At 41.1% G+C, this 15709-nt stretch overlaps 1 protein-coding gene across 1 annotated transcript in view; it reads left to right on the top strand.

Annotated features, from left to right (window-relative positions):
* The window catches only part of atp2a3 (ATPase sarcoplasmic/endoplasmic reticulum Ca2+ transporting 3), a 55108-nt gene extending 47880 nt beyond the window's left edge, over positions 1–7228 (top strand). The window contains exons 15-21 of the mRNA XM_034112765.1: positions 1683–1903; positions 1992–2194; positions 3024–3109; positions 3452–3585; positions 5060–5177; positions 5730–5847; positions 6980–7228. Of these exons, the coding sequence (XP_033968656.1) occupies positions 1683–1903; positions 1992–2194; positions 3024–3109; positions 3452–3585; positions 5060–5177; positions 5730–5847; positions 6980–7023 (924 nt within the window). The 3' untranslated portion in view covers positions 7024–7228. The remainder of the gene's footprint in view (positions 1–1682; positions 1904–1991; positions 2195–3023; positions 3110–3451; positions 3586–5059; positions 5178–5729; positions 5848–6979) is intronic.
* The last annotated feature ends 8481 nt before the right edge of the window (positions 7229–15709 follow it).

Raw genomic sequence — 15709 nt, 5'->3', positions numbered from 1 at the left:
AGTTTTAGCCAAGTAAAAGACATGATAGTAATGCTACATAACGTAACACACTGTATTTCTAGAGTGTAAGAAGAAAATATAAATGCTTTTAGTCCTATTTGGAACATGGGGCAGTTGCACACTACAGCCTCTTGTGGCCACAAGTAAGAACAAAAACCAAAACAAGGGAACATGACTATCAAGAACAACCTTTTTTTTCTTTCCTGTTCTTAAGTCGTCACCACAGAGGAAAATATTAAGAACAGACTTAGAAAATGTATCACCAGGTATTTTTTTTCCATCTTGCCTCTCAGGGCTTCCGTACTTTACGCCTGTTGCAAGGCAGAAAAACAAAGCATTTCCCACCTTCCTCTGGTTGTTGCGTTGTCTGAACGACTTGTGGAGAATGCATGAGAAGAGGCCAGTGAGGCGTGACATGTCTCAGGTCTCTCTGAGGCTGCTCTCTCAAACACTGCTATCAGAAGCTGTCATCTCTGGCCCGCTCCGCTGCGTCCTATCTGACACATGTCTCAGAAGAGGGGTGATCGGAGGGGAAGATGGGAGGGAGGGAGACAACAATATCACCATTTGCCTGTCAGACTAACTCTACCATTCACAGCGGTCTAAAGCAGCTTTAGGCCCTGTCGTGACAGATTAATATATCTCACTTGCTCAGCTCTTGATTAATCTTGTCTGGATCTATCTGACACGATAATGAGACGTTGTGTGATAACATAGTTGTTAGCTTTCATCGCCGTTAGTCTCTGTTAAAAGTGTTATCGCCCCTGAAAATGTGGGAATGAAAAACAAGTTGAGGTTAGAAGAAGAATTGGGAGGGATGAAACCCTCTTTAATGGTCACATGCAGAGCACACAGCACACAGCACACACAGTGAAATTTGGCCTCTGCATTTAACCCATCCTAGTACCAGGAGTCTAGTACTAGGAGCAGTGGGCAGCTATTGTACAGCGCCCGGGGAGCAATGGGAGTGAGGGGGGAAGGGGGGTGTCCGGTGCCTTGCTCAAGGGCACCACGGCAGGGCAGGAGGTGAACTGGGACCTCTCCAAGTAGAAGTCCACACTCCATATTTAGGTCTGGTCGGGGACTTGAACCAGCGACCCTACGGCTCCCAGTCCAAGCCCCTACTGACTGAGCCACTGCCGGAATAGTTAGGTTAGAATAGTAAAAAAAAAAATATATGTTCCCTCAAAAAAGACCCTTAAAAGAAATGTATTCAAAGGTTTTCTCCAGATAAGGTCCATTTGTTATACAAGACTACTTTCTAAGAAGTTGCATTTTTGGGCCATTTTGGGTTGAAATACTATTCAGAGAAGAAAAGAAAGTAGAACTTCAGAGATTAAAGTCGTGCCTTTTCGAGAATTTCTTTTTAGATACTCTCTGAAATTATGTAATCATACATTTGCAAGATAAACATTTGAAATTCTCTGAGTCTAAAGTCACAAATCTTGTTATTTTGTAATATTGAGGTTTTTGTTTTTACACCATTTCACTTTTGCATTGGTGAATCAGTCTTATATAATCTCCGGAAAATCTGATTCCATTTCCAAATAAAGTTGCCGTCTGAGAGGAAGTAATTCATTTTAAAATCATTGGTCTTTTCTGCTAATGTTTTGGGATTATTGACAGAATCAGGAATCGAATACAAGTCAGGTTTTCTGAGGATTGATCTTTTGTGGTCCCAGACAGGAGATGGTGTGAACGACGCCCCCGCCCTGAAGAAAGCAGAGATCGGCATCGCCATGGGCTCCGGCACAGCGGTGGCCAAGTCAGCGTCTGAGATGGTGCTCTCTGATGATAACTTTTCCACCATCGTGGCTGCCGTAGAGGAGGGCAGAGCCATCTACAACAACATGAAGCAGTTCATCAGATACCTCATCTCCTCCAACGTGGGGGAAGTGGTCTGGTGAGGAAGAGGAGCACGCTGAGATATTATCTTCACGTTGAGTCTGACGTCATCAGCTGATGTTGGTTTCTCCTCACTCTCTCTCCAGCATCTTCCTGACAGCCATCCTGGGGCTCCCTGAGGCTCTGATCCCAGTGCAGCTGCTCTGGGTGAACCTGGTGACCGACGGCCTGCCAGCCACCGCCCTGGGCTTCAACCCCCCAGACCTGGACATCATGGACAAACCCCCCCGCAACCCAAAGGAGCCCCTCATCTCTGGCTGGCTCTTCTTCAGATATTTGGCCATTGGAGGTATGTTTAGCTCTGCTGTGATTTGATGTGTGATTATGCATTTTCTCACTATAGATAATGAATTGACATAAAATGCATGTATGAAAGTAAAACTAGAATTGCAACTGGCGAGCATAGACCTCTGCAAATGCCAATACTGCATTTACATGATCAACAGGTGTTCCCATTTCCTGTGTTGGGATTAAGATTTCGGTGTGTGATTAGCTTAAAGTTATTACTTGGAAGCAATGAAACAACACGGATGATACTAAGAACATGTGTTGTATTGAATTGATCAGAAAGCATAACATAAAATGTTAATATCTGTTTCTGAGTTGGGGAATTTTCCAATCTGTAGAAAGGATTTCTGAAGATTCCCCACACAACATAAATGCCACACAAATGCTATAGCAGTGTTCATGAGACTGATAATGGAATGCGTTCACCTTGGACCATGCTTCACACCTCCATCCTTTTAAATACAACTCAGGCTAGTTGTTTTTCGTGGAATCCCACTTACAGACAGACCTACTAAACATAACTTCTTGTCAGAGGTAAATGTTGTGTGCGGCACACCTTTGCATTTCCAAAAAAATTCTATTTAGCACAGCCTTAGCGTCGATGGACATCTGTCAACCTTCTACAATGACACATGGACTCCGTAAAAGCAGCAGCTACTAGCATAATAATGCTAACTGCAACTACACAAAGTTAGCTCTTGCAGCTAACAGACAGCCAAGGTTAAAAGCACACAACCCAGAAAAACCCATTTTCTTCCTGGGAATAAACTACATCTATCTAGTAATTTTAGATTTACATGTAATTTTGTTTCTGACTGTGTCTCCTGTAGGATATGTGGGTCTTGGAACAGTAGGCGCTGCCACATGGTGGTACCTGTATGATGAGGGCGGCCCACAAGTGTCCTTCTATCAGCTGGTGAGTAGCAAAACACTCTGTCTAAATGTATTAGCACCGGCGCAGTCCAGTCCTCAGAATATAGATTTGTATCTATTATGACATACAGCCCTTCAAACTTAATTTACATAACCCCCACTGTTGGAGACGGTAATGATTGGGCCTGCTCCCAGTGTTAACCAAAATAGAAATGGAAGTAAGACCCATGTGGTTTGGTACACGCAGAGTGGGAACAAGGCCAAGGTTCTGCAGCTGTTAACCCATCAGATCTCAGCTCCATCAAACCAGGTCGCAGGGTTCCTGCTGCGGACACACACACACATGCACACAGACACACTCACTCCTCTGTCTGTCTCTCTACAGAGACACTTCATGCAGTGCACTGAGGATAACCCCATGTTCAAGGGAATCGACTGTGATGTGTTTGAATCCCGCTACCCCACAACCATGGCCCTGTCTGTGCTGGTTACCATCGAGATGTTCAACTCACTCAACAGGTCGGTCATCTTTCGTTATGATGTGGAGGGTAAACAATCCTTAAATGTCAACGCTGTCAGATTTCAATTAAAAAGAAGACTCACTGTTGTCGTCCAGCTGACAGAATTATATCTTGCGTACATTAGATGAGAGTTGGCATACCCCTCAGTTTGGTAAAAGAGATAGGAATACTAGCAGGGTATTAAATAAATATATTTCTTTAGAGGCACAGGCAGCAGTAAAATGTATTATGCTACATTAAAAAAGCCTGCAATTTTTTCCATCTGTTCTTTTCAAGGCCACCAAACTCCTTTGACAGAAACACAACATTTACCTTGCAAAAAAAACCTGAAGTTCCCTGTCTATTGCTGCTACAGTTCATTTGTTCATGTTATTGTGTGACTTTGGGGAATCTTAACTAACCCTTTGAAACACCAAAGTCATAAAAACACATAAACAAACTAACTGATGATAAATAACTTGTTTTCTAAATTGAGGCTGGTACTTTTGTAGATAGCACAGATAGTTGCTTCGCTTGAGGAAAGTCAAGGTTAAAATAGTTTAACATGGCTAAAACACATTTTGCAGCTGCAGTATTTCATTGCTTCGGTTCTGTTCTCATGACTTCAAATGTAAGGACTTTTATAAAACTCCTTAACAAATCTGCATTTAGTGATTGTGGTAATGGAATTAAGCTTAGCCACACATATTTAAAAAATTGAATAATGCTTTTTTGGGGAGGCAGAAAATAAAAGGCACAGTGGTATGAAGGGGAAAATTAAGCTTTTTTGCCAGGATTGCTCATGGAGCAAGTCTGTCAGTAACTCCTTATAGAAATACATAGTAATGTCTTATTCAGGAAAGAATCTGAGAAAGGGAAGGTTGAAATTAAGGGCTGCATGACATTGAAAATGTTATCCCAAAATATGACATTTAGTAAAATAGACAGAGGGAAAACATGTTTACATGGATACTATCGCCCATTCTGAGACCTTAAAGGTAGGGTAGGTAAGTTTGAGAAACCGGCTCGAGATACACTTTTTGTTATATTCCATGGAATGCTCTTAGCATCCCGATAGCAATGAATATCTTAAGTGCTTTGACAAAAAATCCATAAAAAAGTCATCTGTGGAAGCCGTAATACTGTAAAAAGCAAGAGCAATTATTTTAGCCGGCCCGGCTAAAGTAACTGTATGGCCTACCTGCCTGTCAGCCTTCCATCTGTGCACAAACTTATCTCGTGCCCTCATTGGTCGTGTGTGTTGGAGGAGGGGCTCTATAAGGAAGTGGCAGATTTTCTCCGGTTGTGTATTTTCAAATTCTAGCGATCTCGAGCCGGTTTCTCAAACTTACCTACCCCACCTTTAATGATTGCTTGTTACTTTAATTCTAATCTGGTTAAAGACTTGTATCAACTTTTAACATCATAGAATAGCATCAATGTCAGGACCTGATAAATTGTCAACATAATCTATTTACATTTATCTCCGCCAGTTTGTCTGAGAACCAGTCCCTGATCAGGATGCCTCCCTGGGTCAATTTCTGGCTGCTGGGAGCCATCGTCCTCTCCCTCTCCCTCCACTTCCTAATCCTCTACGTCGAGCCTCTGCCGGTAAGAATTCAACCACATGACTCTGTCAGTGAGTCTACCTTGGATCTATGGGGTGTTGAATGATGACATTTTTAAATAGGCCGATTTTACATGATAGTGTTGTTTGAATGGCAAAATATACATTGAGAGAAAATTACAGTGGCCCTGAAAATGTTACCGCCCTGCAACTTGAGAAACACATATAAAGTACAGAAGACACAACTAAATACAGACTATTTAGATCTAGGAAACAGTAGGAAAGAAAATGACACCAGCCTTTTTTTGCTTGCCATTTTAATGTATTTTGCCGCTACTTAGGGCCTCCGTAGGAACGCAACCTAATACAGAAAAAAAAAAAACGCTACTGTATACAGGAAAACTGCAAGTCATGCAAAACTGCAAACGTTCCCATGGGTCACTAAATAAGGCAGGGCATGTTCTTCGCATTTAAGTCTCCCCAGGGAACGTGTTGTTTTGCAGCAGAAAAGTCTTCATTACAGTGTCGGCTGTGCTCAGCATCCACTGTATCTTACTGTTAAGACTCTCTGACTTTCTAATCCCTCTGTCCTGCAGTTGATCTTCCAGGTGACCCCTCTGCACTGGTCCCAGTGGATCGTGGTCCTGAAGATTTCCATCCCAGTCATCCTCCTGGATGAGGCACTGAAATATGTCGCCAGGAACTATCTAGAAGGTTTGTTGAGCCTGTTGGTCCCATATGTCCACCCATACAAATGCATGGGAGCCTGTCTCAGGACACCTCCACTCTCAGGACAGGAAGTGCATGCACGCTAAGAATTACAAAATAAAATCGCCACTATCAGTACAGCGCCACTTTCCGAACAGGAAATGCACGCAAATACAAAATAAAATCGTACTGACACTTATTATATACATATGTATATATGTATATATATAAAAATAGGGACACCTTGTATTGTTTACTCTCAGTACAGCACCACTTTCCGAACAGGAAATGCACGCTAATACAAAATAAAATCGCACTGACACTTATATATATAGATATATATATTCATATATATAAATAACGACATCTTGTAGTTTAGTTACACCCGCTAGACAACAGTGGAGGGTTCGAGAAACAACCGTGTTTGCCGGGTGCACCGTGGCGGAGGTGGGGAGGTTCCAGCCAGGAACCTCCACCCCGCTGCGGGACCCGTGAAAAATAGGGGGAAAAGTGAAAAAAAGTGTCCGAAAATAGGCACGCGTGAAGCGGGCAGAGTCCCCTGTCAACTCCCGTTACATTCCTCCATGGCGTCATTTGAGCGAAAAATGGCTAAGTCAACTTTTACGAGAAGCAGGCTGGGGGGGTCAAAAGGGCTTGACCAAGGCCGAACCAAAGTGCATGGTGAGCGGACTCATCACCTCCGTGATGAGTCTCCATTGTGATGTGAAAACTTCCATCAGACGAGTCCTCCGGGGGGCGGGGAAAAAAACGTGTTCGTCAGAATCGTCACTTCCTGTACTGAGAGTGGAGGTGTCCTGACAGTGGAGCCTACACCGGAACTGTCCTGAGAGTGGAGGCCTGCAGGCAGACCCCTCTCTACAAATGTGGTGTGAGTGTGAAAAATGTAGAGGTGAAGTTTCTTAAATCAATGAATGTTGAAAATCGGATTTGACTGACTCTTCTGCTCTCTTTTTCTCTCCTGCATTTCTACTTCAGCCTAAACTCTTTTTGTCTCACCTTCTTTGAAAAGGTACTCAACCTCTTCATGCTTTCTTCCCTCCAGTGAAAAAAGCTATAGACAGATCGCACTAGTTATTATGAACTCTAAATGTTTTATCTTTTTTTTTTATCCCGGCAGGTGATGAGGAAAGGAAATACCGGAGGAGATGGAAGCGGGACTAAGTCCTCTCCCTCTACACACTCACACACTAAAACACACGCCTCCCCTCTTCCCTTTACGAGCTAGAAACCTTTTCTCTCCCCTGTCCTCGTTCCCCCAATCCTGCATGTCCAACAAACACCACTAGAAATGAGGTGTGTGTGTGTGTGTGTGTGTGTGTGTGTGGTGTGTGTGTGGTGTGTGTGTGTTGTGTGTGTGTGTGTGTGTGTGTGTTGTGTGTGTGTGTGTGTGTGTGTGTGTGTGTGTGTGTGTGTGTGTGTGTGTGTGTGTGTGTGTGTGTGGTGTGTGTGTGTGTGTGTGTGGTGTGTGTGTGTGTGTGTGTGTGTGGGTGTGTGTGTGTGTGTGTGTGTGTGTGTGTGTGTGTGTGTGTGTGTGGTGTGTGTGTGTGTGTGTGTGTGTGTGTGTGTGTGTGTGTGTGTGTGTGTGTGTGTGTGTGTGTGTGTGTGTGTGTGTGTGGGTGTGTGTGTGTGGTGTGTGTGTGGTGTGTGTGTGTGAGTTGTGTGTGTGTGTGTGTGTGTGTGTGTGTGTGTGTGTGTGGTGGTGATGTGTGTGTGTGTGTGTGTGTGTGTGTGTGTGTGTGTGATGTGTGTGGTGTTGTGGTGTGTGTGTGTGTGGTGTGGTGTGGTGTGTGTGTGTGTGTGTGTGTGTGTGTGTGTGTGTGTGTGTGTGTGTGTGTGTGTCCTAACTAGTCGGCTCTGCTTTTTAAAGATGTCTGCTCATTGTTTTCTTGACTATACATACAGTGGTGCAGTAACTGGACTTTGGGGAGGGGAGGACAGGGGAACGGATAATAATACTAGGTGGGAGGGGGGTCGGGGGAGGGAAATTTGAAAATAGCACAGAGACGGAAAGAGAGACTGAGAGGCCTGCCATCATGGAGAAGAAACATCACGAGAATAAACAAGAACGTAGGAGGTGAAAACAGCGGGATACGAGACGGCCATTGTTCCAGTGTGTGTCCACTAAACAATTATCTGGAGGTACCGCCACACACACATGCACACTACTGGCCGAGAGTTCCAGGGGCGCGGCCTTATCAGCACAACAACATCGTATCTCTGGCCAGTTTGTCACAGCGCTGCTCCACCATCGCTCTTCGTCCGAAGTCTTACTGATCGTGCTTTTATGCAGATGTACTCTCTGTCTCTCTTTCTCGCGCTCTGTGGAGGAGGCAGCTGTGGGCTCGGGATCGTGACCTCATCGGGCTCTTTGAGTTGGGGTGGGGAGATTTCGCTCCACCTAAAGGTGTGAATAGCTTTACGCCGCTTGGCCGCTTCCTTCGCCTCTTAAATCGAGGAGCTGAGGTCAGCTCACAGACTTGGTAAACGTGTATAAAATACAAATAAATAAAAATGTCTGTGGCACGCCTGTGTTTATAATGCATTGTAAATGGCTAATGATTAGCTAATAGCACTGTATAATTATTGTCATAAGCAATCATAGACATACATTTCTACAATCCTTTATAACACAAAGTATTTCATGACTAAAGTATCGTAATATTTCTGATTAACTGAATTATTTTGCAAGCCCATGTCTATAATGTATTAAAGACATGCATATACTGCATTGTATTTTCATACTGCACCTACTGTATGATTATAATGCATTATAACTATGGGAATTATACTACACTATGATCCTTGCAAAAAAATATCAGCGACTGACTTGCAATTATGAAGTGTTATGAACCCTCAACCTAAAAATAATAAAAGAATATACTTTTTAATGTGTTATGATTATTGTTATAAAGCTTTATGAGTGTTTAAGTCTAATTAAACAGTGCTATTAGCAGATTATAACTCCTATAAGTGTGTTTATAATGCGTAAAAGACATGGGTGTCATAGTAAGCGTTACCAAAATGTCAAATAACAACCAAATAGTAGAGTAGCTGGTCCTGTTACGCCTCAATCTAATGTCCATCTGCTGTGCTGAGTTTTAGCTGTCAAATGTCTAAATTTAAAGGCAGATCCGAACAGGACGATGAACTTCATGACATGTTGTACATAATGATGGTCTTAGAGCATCCTGTTGTTCATCTACCCTTTAATGTATTCAGTTGTATCTAACCCTGCACCAGCGCTAAAGTGTGTGTGCTTATAGCCTTACTTGAGTTAATTTGTCTGATTTGATTTGATAGGCTTCTCGCGCACAGATGATGTAGTTAGATTAAGTTAAGGAATGGCAAGTAAACTGCTTGATTGTGTCACTTGGTTATGAATCATTAAGCACATGTATCATCCATGCCTTATACAGCCCACTGCACCTCCACTTTGTGGTCTGAATGAATGTGTTTCTGCTAGCCTTTAATTAGCACCCACCGTCACCACTGGCACTCGCGTTGCCCTGACAGGGATACTCGGGGTCTCAGAGACTCTGAATGTCCACCTGATCTGCGGCATGTTTAATAGGATGCCCTTTTTTTGTGTGTGCTTTGTGTGCTGCTCCTCCTGCTCTCTCAGTGCTTTAGCGACTCACTTTGGTATTGTTTTATAATGACTAAATAGTAATGTATTTGACTGAATGAACCCGCGGGGTTTGGATTGTGTCTTTAAGTCTTAATTATGGGTTTATGTGTTGGGCCATGGTGCTCTGCGGACTGGGTCAGTGGTGGTTGTGGTCTCTTTTGCTTCCATAGAGGAGAGTATGCACTTACAAAAAAAAAACGCCTCATCAAAAACAATTTAATTTAATTTAATAAAGCTACATATGAATATAGCGTTTGTCAAAGAACATGTTTTATTTCTTGCTTCCATACCTGATTTTCTACAATTTGACATGAAGCATGGTTTAGAATCCAAAGGAAAATCCATCCTTAAACACTTCCAAAATTAGTGACTATTGCTAACAGGACTGTATGTAGTTCTATTCATCTATTTTGTTGCCTGGTGATGTTTTTCCTACTCCAGAGGATAACAAGCCAAACCAAGATGGTATGTCTTCATCGAGTCCAATTTCCAATTCCACATGCTCTCTGTGGTCATTCTTGGAAATTCACAGAAGGACATCACTCACTTAAAGGATACCTTTTGATTTGTTGAGGTTGATTGAGAAACATTCAAATTCAGAGTATGACCTCCTGAAAATGGCGGTGGAGATGCCCCAGATTTGGAGAAAAGTGCTTAGCAAAGTAATGTACTGATGTTGAAGGTGGCAGCAGCAAAATGTATGTTAGATATCTAAAAAATCTATCGGTTTAAGTGAACGTTACTTTTAGTATCTTCACTGCTTTACCTTGCTGTCACACATGGCTTTCCGATGGGTAACTAAAGGCGCTATTTATGCTCTCTACAAAGCCACCAAAGTCCATTGACAAAAACAATAATTCAACCTTGCTGAGCACGGGAGTTGCTGGTCTATCGCTGCCTTGATCGTTAGTTCGTTTTGTGTTATTGTGCGACTTTGGCTAATCTTAATCAACCCTTTAGAACACCAAAGATGCACAATAACACAAACAAACTAAAGATTTATGCAGCAGTAGGCCAGAAACTTCCATGTTCTGTGCGGTAAAATTACTGTTTTTGTCAATGGAGTCTGATGGCTTTAAAGAGAGCTAATGACTTATAATAATAGTCCCCCTAGGAAAGGGCTGTCTCACGGCAAGTTAAAGTGATGAAAATAATACAACTTACACTTTGACTGATATTTTAGGTTGCTAAGACATGTTTTGCTTCTTCCTTTGTCTGCTGCAGTACATTGCTTAGCGTTGGTGCCACTTCTCCTGTCTCTTCCAACAAACTGTGGCTAATTTTCTGCCATCTACTAAAGAAAATACACTGATCCACATCCAAAAATCCCAAATATCCTTTTAGGTTGAAATTGATTAAGCACATAGAGAAAATACACACATTATCAGACAAAAAAGGCTTTGAACATCGAGCACAATGAGAGAAACTTTAAGGGTGGACTGTTCCTTCCAAATTTTCCAGTAAATAATAGCTTTATTTTGATTCAGATTTATGTAAAACAGCCGCTTTTGTTTCACCACCATAACATTGGGCCACTCTGTAGACCCCCTGTCCCAGCTCTCCACAGCTCTGTAACATTCTGGCACTCTGGCCACCAGGCACTATAGGTCTGTATCCTTGTTATTTACTACTGAATCCTCAACTCTGTACAGAATATGAGAAAATGATCGCATGGAACATTGTTACTGTAATAATAACCTATACAGTATATAATATTTAATTTTTTGATAACTTGCGTCAGTGAAACCAACTCACAACAACACACAGAATTGCGAGAATCCATTTTGAATTTTTCTTTGAGCACATGGTATCTAAGGATCTCCTTTGTTTGTTTTGGTTTTGTAGATTAGAGCTTTTTTTCTTCATTCTTCCCATTTTGGTTTTTACAGTTGCTGGGGTGTTGTGTCTTTTACTGTAGGGAGAAGAATATGACGTTATGTTTAAGATAAGACAAGAATCATGCTTTTCGCTAATAATGACGATGACGCTGATCATTCAGTGGGGGTTATCCGGTGTGAGAATGTTCAAGGGTTTGTGAATGAACTGTGTCTGGTTCACGCTGAGCGATAAGCAGTGATGAATCCTGGGTTATGAAGTTTAATGACTGTACATTGAAGGGCTTGGTGTGGATGCAGGCTCTAGAGACCCCGGGCAACTCCTAGCACGGTACTCAAAGTCCATCTGTAAAAGAATAATGCCCTTTACTATCAGTGAAGTCGTGATCATGTTGATACCATCTGAGCGACCGTTCCCTTTTCTGTCTGCATAGAAATGTTAACAGTCTCTAGAGCCCCAGTTCCACCTCTTGACTTATTAAAAGGATTCTCTGTATTGCCTTGTTAATATTAATTTTGGACACATAATTTTATAAATGACAAAGACGTGAAAATAAAGATAATTTATCTTGTTATTTATTCCGAGGTTGTGTTTCTTTTTGTATGTACTGGGGGTATGAAATGTGTTATAACAAAATACTGAGGGCCTGAGAATCAAATGAGAAGAGAAAATGTTGTGATCCAATTTCCAAGACTGATCTTACTGCTTATCACTTAAGAACCTACTAAAAAAAAAAAGGGTTTGCCAGGATAACCAAGTTTCGAATCTTACCCATGAGAAAAGAAACATTATTTTTAGTCCAATTTAGAACATGGTACACTTTACCTAGAAGGATTATCATGGCAAAAAGTAATGATATCAGATCTGTTTCACTCAGGCTTTCAAACAAAAGATATCCCAGATAAATGTTGACAGTGGTTTAATGGATTGACCTGATTTAAAAAAAAAAAAAAATGTTTTGGGTTTTTCAATGTAAAATACATTTAGAGGTTTCCGAGTCTATCAAAATTTAGGTTTTTTGTTTCTCCTTAATTTTAAAGCAATGTTGGAAACAAAAGGACTAGTTTTGGGATACAGCAAATACATGCTCCAGATATGTTTTTTTTTTACAACTATCAATTCAAATATTTAGCACAATCCAAGTGATTAGGTGTTAGATCAGGAAAACAAGCTGAAGTTAAAGAACAAGTTAGACAAAGTATCTGTATGCCGTCCTAATAATTTGGTTGCCATCTGCAACTGAAACGCTAGATGCCACTAAATCCCACAGTCAGTCTGTTTACTGCTCTTTATCAAGCCTTTCTTTCTACATCAGACCATCATAAAAGAACACGTTAAAATACACAGAGCACCATGAATGTAAAACAGCATAACTTTAGGTTTGCAAATCCAAAGTAGTCAGACATTGGAAACTCATGCATAATACAATAAATAACGAAAAAAGCAGCTAAAAGAAACAAACTCTATTAAAATAGCTTCAGGAACATACTTGTTTTCTAAAGCCACATATTTTGTATTCTAGACATTGCACAGTGTGATTCTTTTGATGTTGAGCCCAATTCAAACACTGTAGTATCATGTCATTAGAGCACTGAGCGTGTTGAACCAGCAGGGGGCGGTGTTACACCACCTAGCCTGTAAATATAAAGCGGTGAGTCATGGCAGGATGTTTTATTGGTACCCATCATTCCAAGGGAAAAACGACGTAGTTTAGTGAAGCCGAACCCAACAAGTCACTGCTGTTTTTGTCTGAAGGGGAGACACCACAGGTAAGGATGGTAAAACAATTTAACTAAAATATATCATCATGGAACTTCCCAAGGTAATACTTAAAAATAAATAGTTGTATGTACTACGCATATTCTGAAATGCTATCTTTAAATGTGTTTATAATGCATTATCTAAATCAATATATGCCAATTTGCATTTATTTAAACAATGAGATCTGGATGAAACCAGTTTCAAAACTCGTGTTTTATTATAGTGTCATTTAGAGTCAACGGATTTAACAGTGTTTTGGCCTTTTATATCACTCTATACTATAATACACGAATTGTGTATTTTGGATGATTGCTTCCCATTAGCATGAAAAATGCATGAAAAACAATGTTTAGCCTGTAGCATCGTGCCATAAGCATACAATGTGAACCCAGGCTGATGAGTCACACTTAAACAGAATGAAACATGAAACAGAACCATCACCAGCCTTCAGATTTTGAAAGACTCTGCAGAAACACACTCACTTGCACCTACACCTGCCTGTCTCACTCTCACTACCAATTACCACACAGCCAGAAGTACTTTGTCATGCTCCATCAGATCTCACATGTGAAGATGACACACACACTCTCCAGGGGGAATTCCTGGAGTTAAGGTGGGATCCCAAGAGGCTGCAAGGGAAATGGAAGCAGGATCTCAGTATCAGCCCCTTATTTCCACCCTGAGCCTCAGAGGGATACATGATGGGGAAATACAGTAGGGGATCTGTCCCAGTGAAACACACACACACACACACACACACACACACACACACACACAGCGGCTGAGATAACACAAAGATGAGAAGAGAACTGAAAAGGTCACACAAGGAGACAAAGGTTTTGGAGTGGAATCGGGTCTTCTCTATTTTTTCCCGTTAAAGGGGCGCAAAGCTTTCTCTGAGCCAATCATATCAGGACGAGGGTGATAAAAGACTGAAATTAATCAATGAGTCTTGTTTGAAAAAAAGCCTTTAAGCCTTGGACTTTGTGAAGGTGAAATAACAAGCCACAGGAGACCCACACATATTTCTTTGTTTTCTTCTGCAATAGTCTGCTTTTATTGATTTTTAATTGTTGACCTTTCTGAAATACAAAATGAAAAAAAACAAAGACGAACCCTTTATTGTATAATCCCAGGTTGAATGTGACACTGCTCCCCTGGTCATATGCAAAAGAGCACCAGATCTCTTTGAGAAGCATGACACACAGACTTTATAGATTTGTAGCTCTTTTTATTTATTTGTTGTGGTTATGCATTTTGTTGTGGTTTTGTGTCTCTTGGCAGTCTGTATGTGTCTCTCTGTTGTGGTTGTATGTCCCTTTGTGGTCATGTTATGTCTCTTTGCAGTTGTTTTGTGTGTCTTTGTGGGCCTTATGTGTCTCCTTGCAGTGGTTTCCCCCCCATTTGTAACCCTTTTATGTCTCTGTAGTTTTGTTTTAAGTCTCTTATGATCTAAAGGTGTCTCTGTCAAACCAGCATAAAGGTCAAACACAAGCGTCAGAGCTTTGATGATGATCTGGTCATGCTCTACAGACATCACGATTCAGCCACATTTGCCATGCACATACAAGGCTGTGTATCGGCTGAGTTTCACGATGACTCATCTGAGAACAAGCAGAGGCAGCACGCTGTGCAGCGGGCTCTGTGGACACACATCTGTAAAGTGCCCAGAGACAGAATTGGCTGGAAAATACTTTACATTTGGAGGGTGATTGGACTGTGAGGGAGGACATGCTGCCCCTGATCCCAGGGTGTGAGCCAGTGCTGTGCTGTGAGGCTAAAGCTGTTGCCAATAAACTAAATGAACTTGAAATGAACTTCCCCCTCGGCCGACACAGGGGAGGGAGAGGACCCACTTCCCCACCACTGCATGTTTGGTCAATTTCTAAGTCCAATAAACTGTGCAGTGTGTACAGTGACTGGAGGTTAAAAGCATGACATGTAATTCACTCAAGTGCTACATTTATGTGTAAAAAAGTGCTTTACATTACATTTCAGAGGGAATTATTGTACTTTTTCAACTGCACAACATTATGCTTTTATCTAGATTCAACTACCCACCAGAAGTTGGAGGTGAGACGCTTAGTCAATTAATCAATTAGAAAATAATTGTTTACTTTTTTATATCATTTTCAGATATAACAATTGTTCCTTCTCAAATATTCGAATTGTAATTATTTGTAATATTCTTTTCATTTGTGCTTATTTGTTTTTTTCTAACCATCCAAAACAAATCAGATTCAGATTCAGAATTCCTTTATTCGTCCCACAGAGGAAAATATTAGGATGAAAAACAAAAATGACACACTATTTTAAACGGTGTCATTGAGAGTTTTGGGTAATTGTGATGAACGTTTTTCGTTTTTTGTTTTACAAAGGCAAGGCAAGGCAAGGCAAGGCAAGGCAAGGCAAGTTTATTTATATAGCACCTTTCAACACAAGGCAATTCAAAGTGCTTTACAAAAATGGAAGACATGCGAACGACGAACAAACGTACTACAAATTAGTTCCTCGATCAATATATATAAAAGCTATAATATTGCATTTTGTTTTGCGACACATGTTTTTAGATTGAAAATAAATGCAAGATATGTAATGTAATAATTGAAAAAATCGAATTGG

This window comes from Trematomus bernacchii, unplaced genomic scaffold, assembly GCF_902827165.1.
Source record: "Trematomus bernacchii unplaced genomic scaffold, fTreBer1.1, whole genome shotgun sequence".
Taxonomy (NCBI): Eukaryota; Metazoa; Chordata; class Actinopteri; order Perciformes; family Nototheniidae; genus Trematomus; species Trematomus bernacchii.
This window is presented reverse-complemented; position numbering and strand designations above follow the sequence as displayed.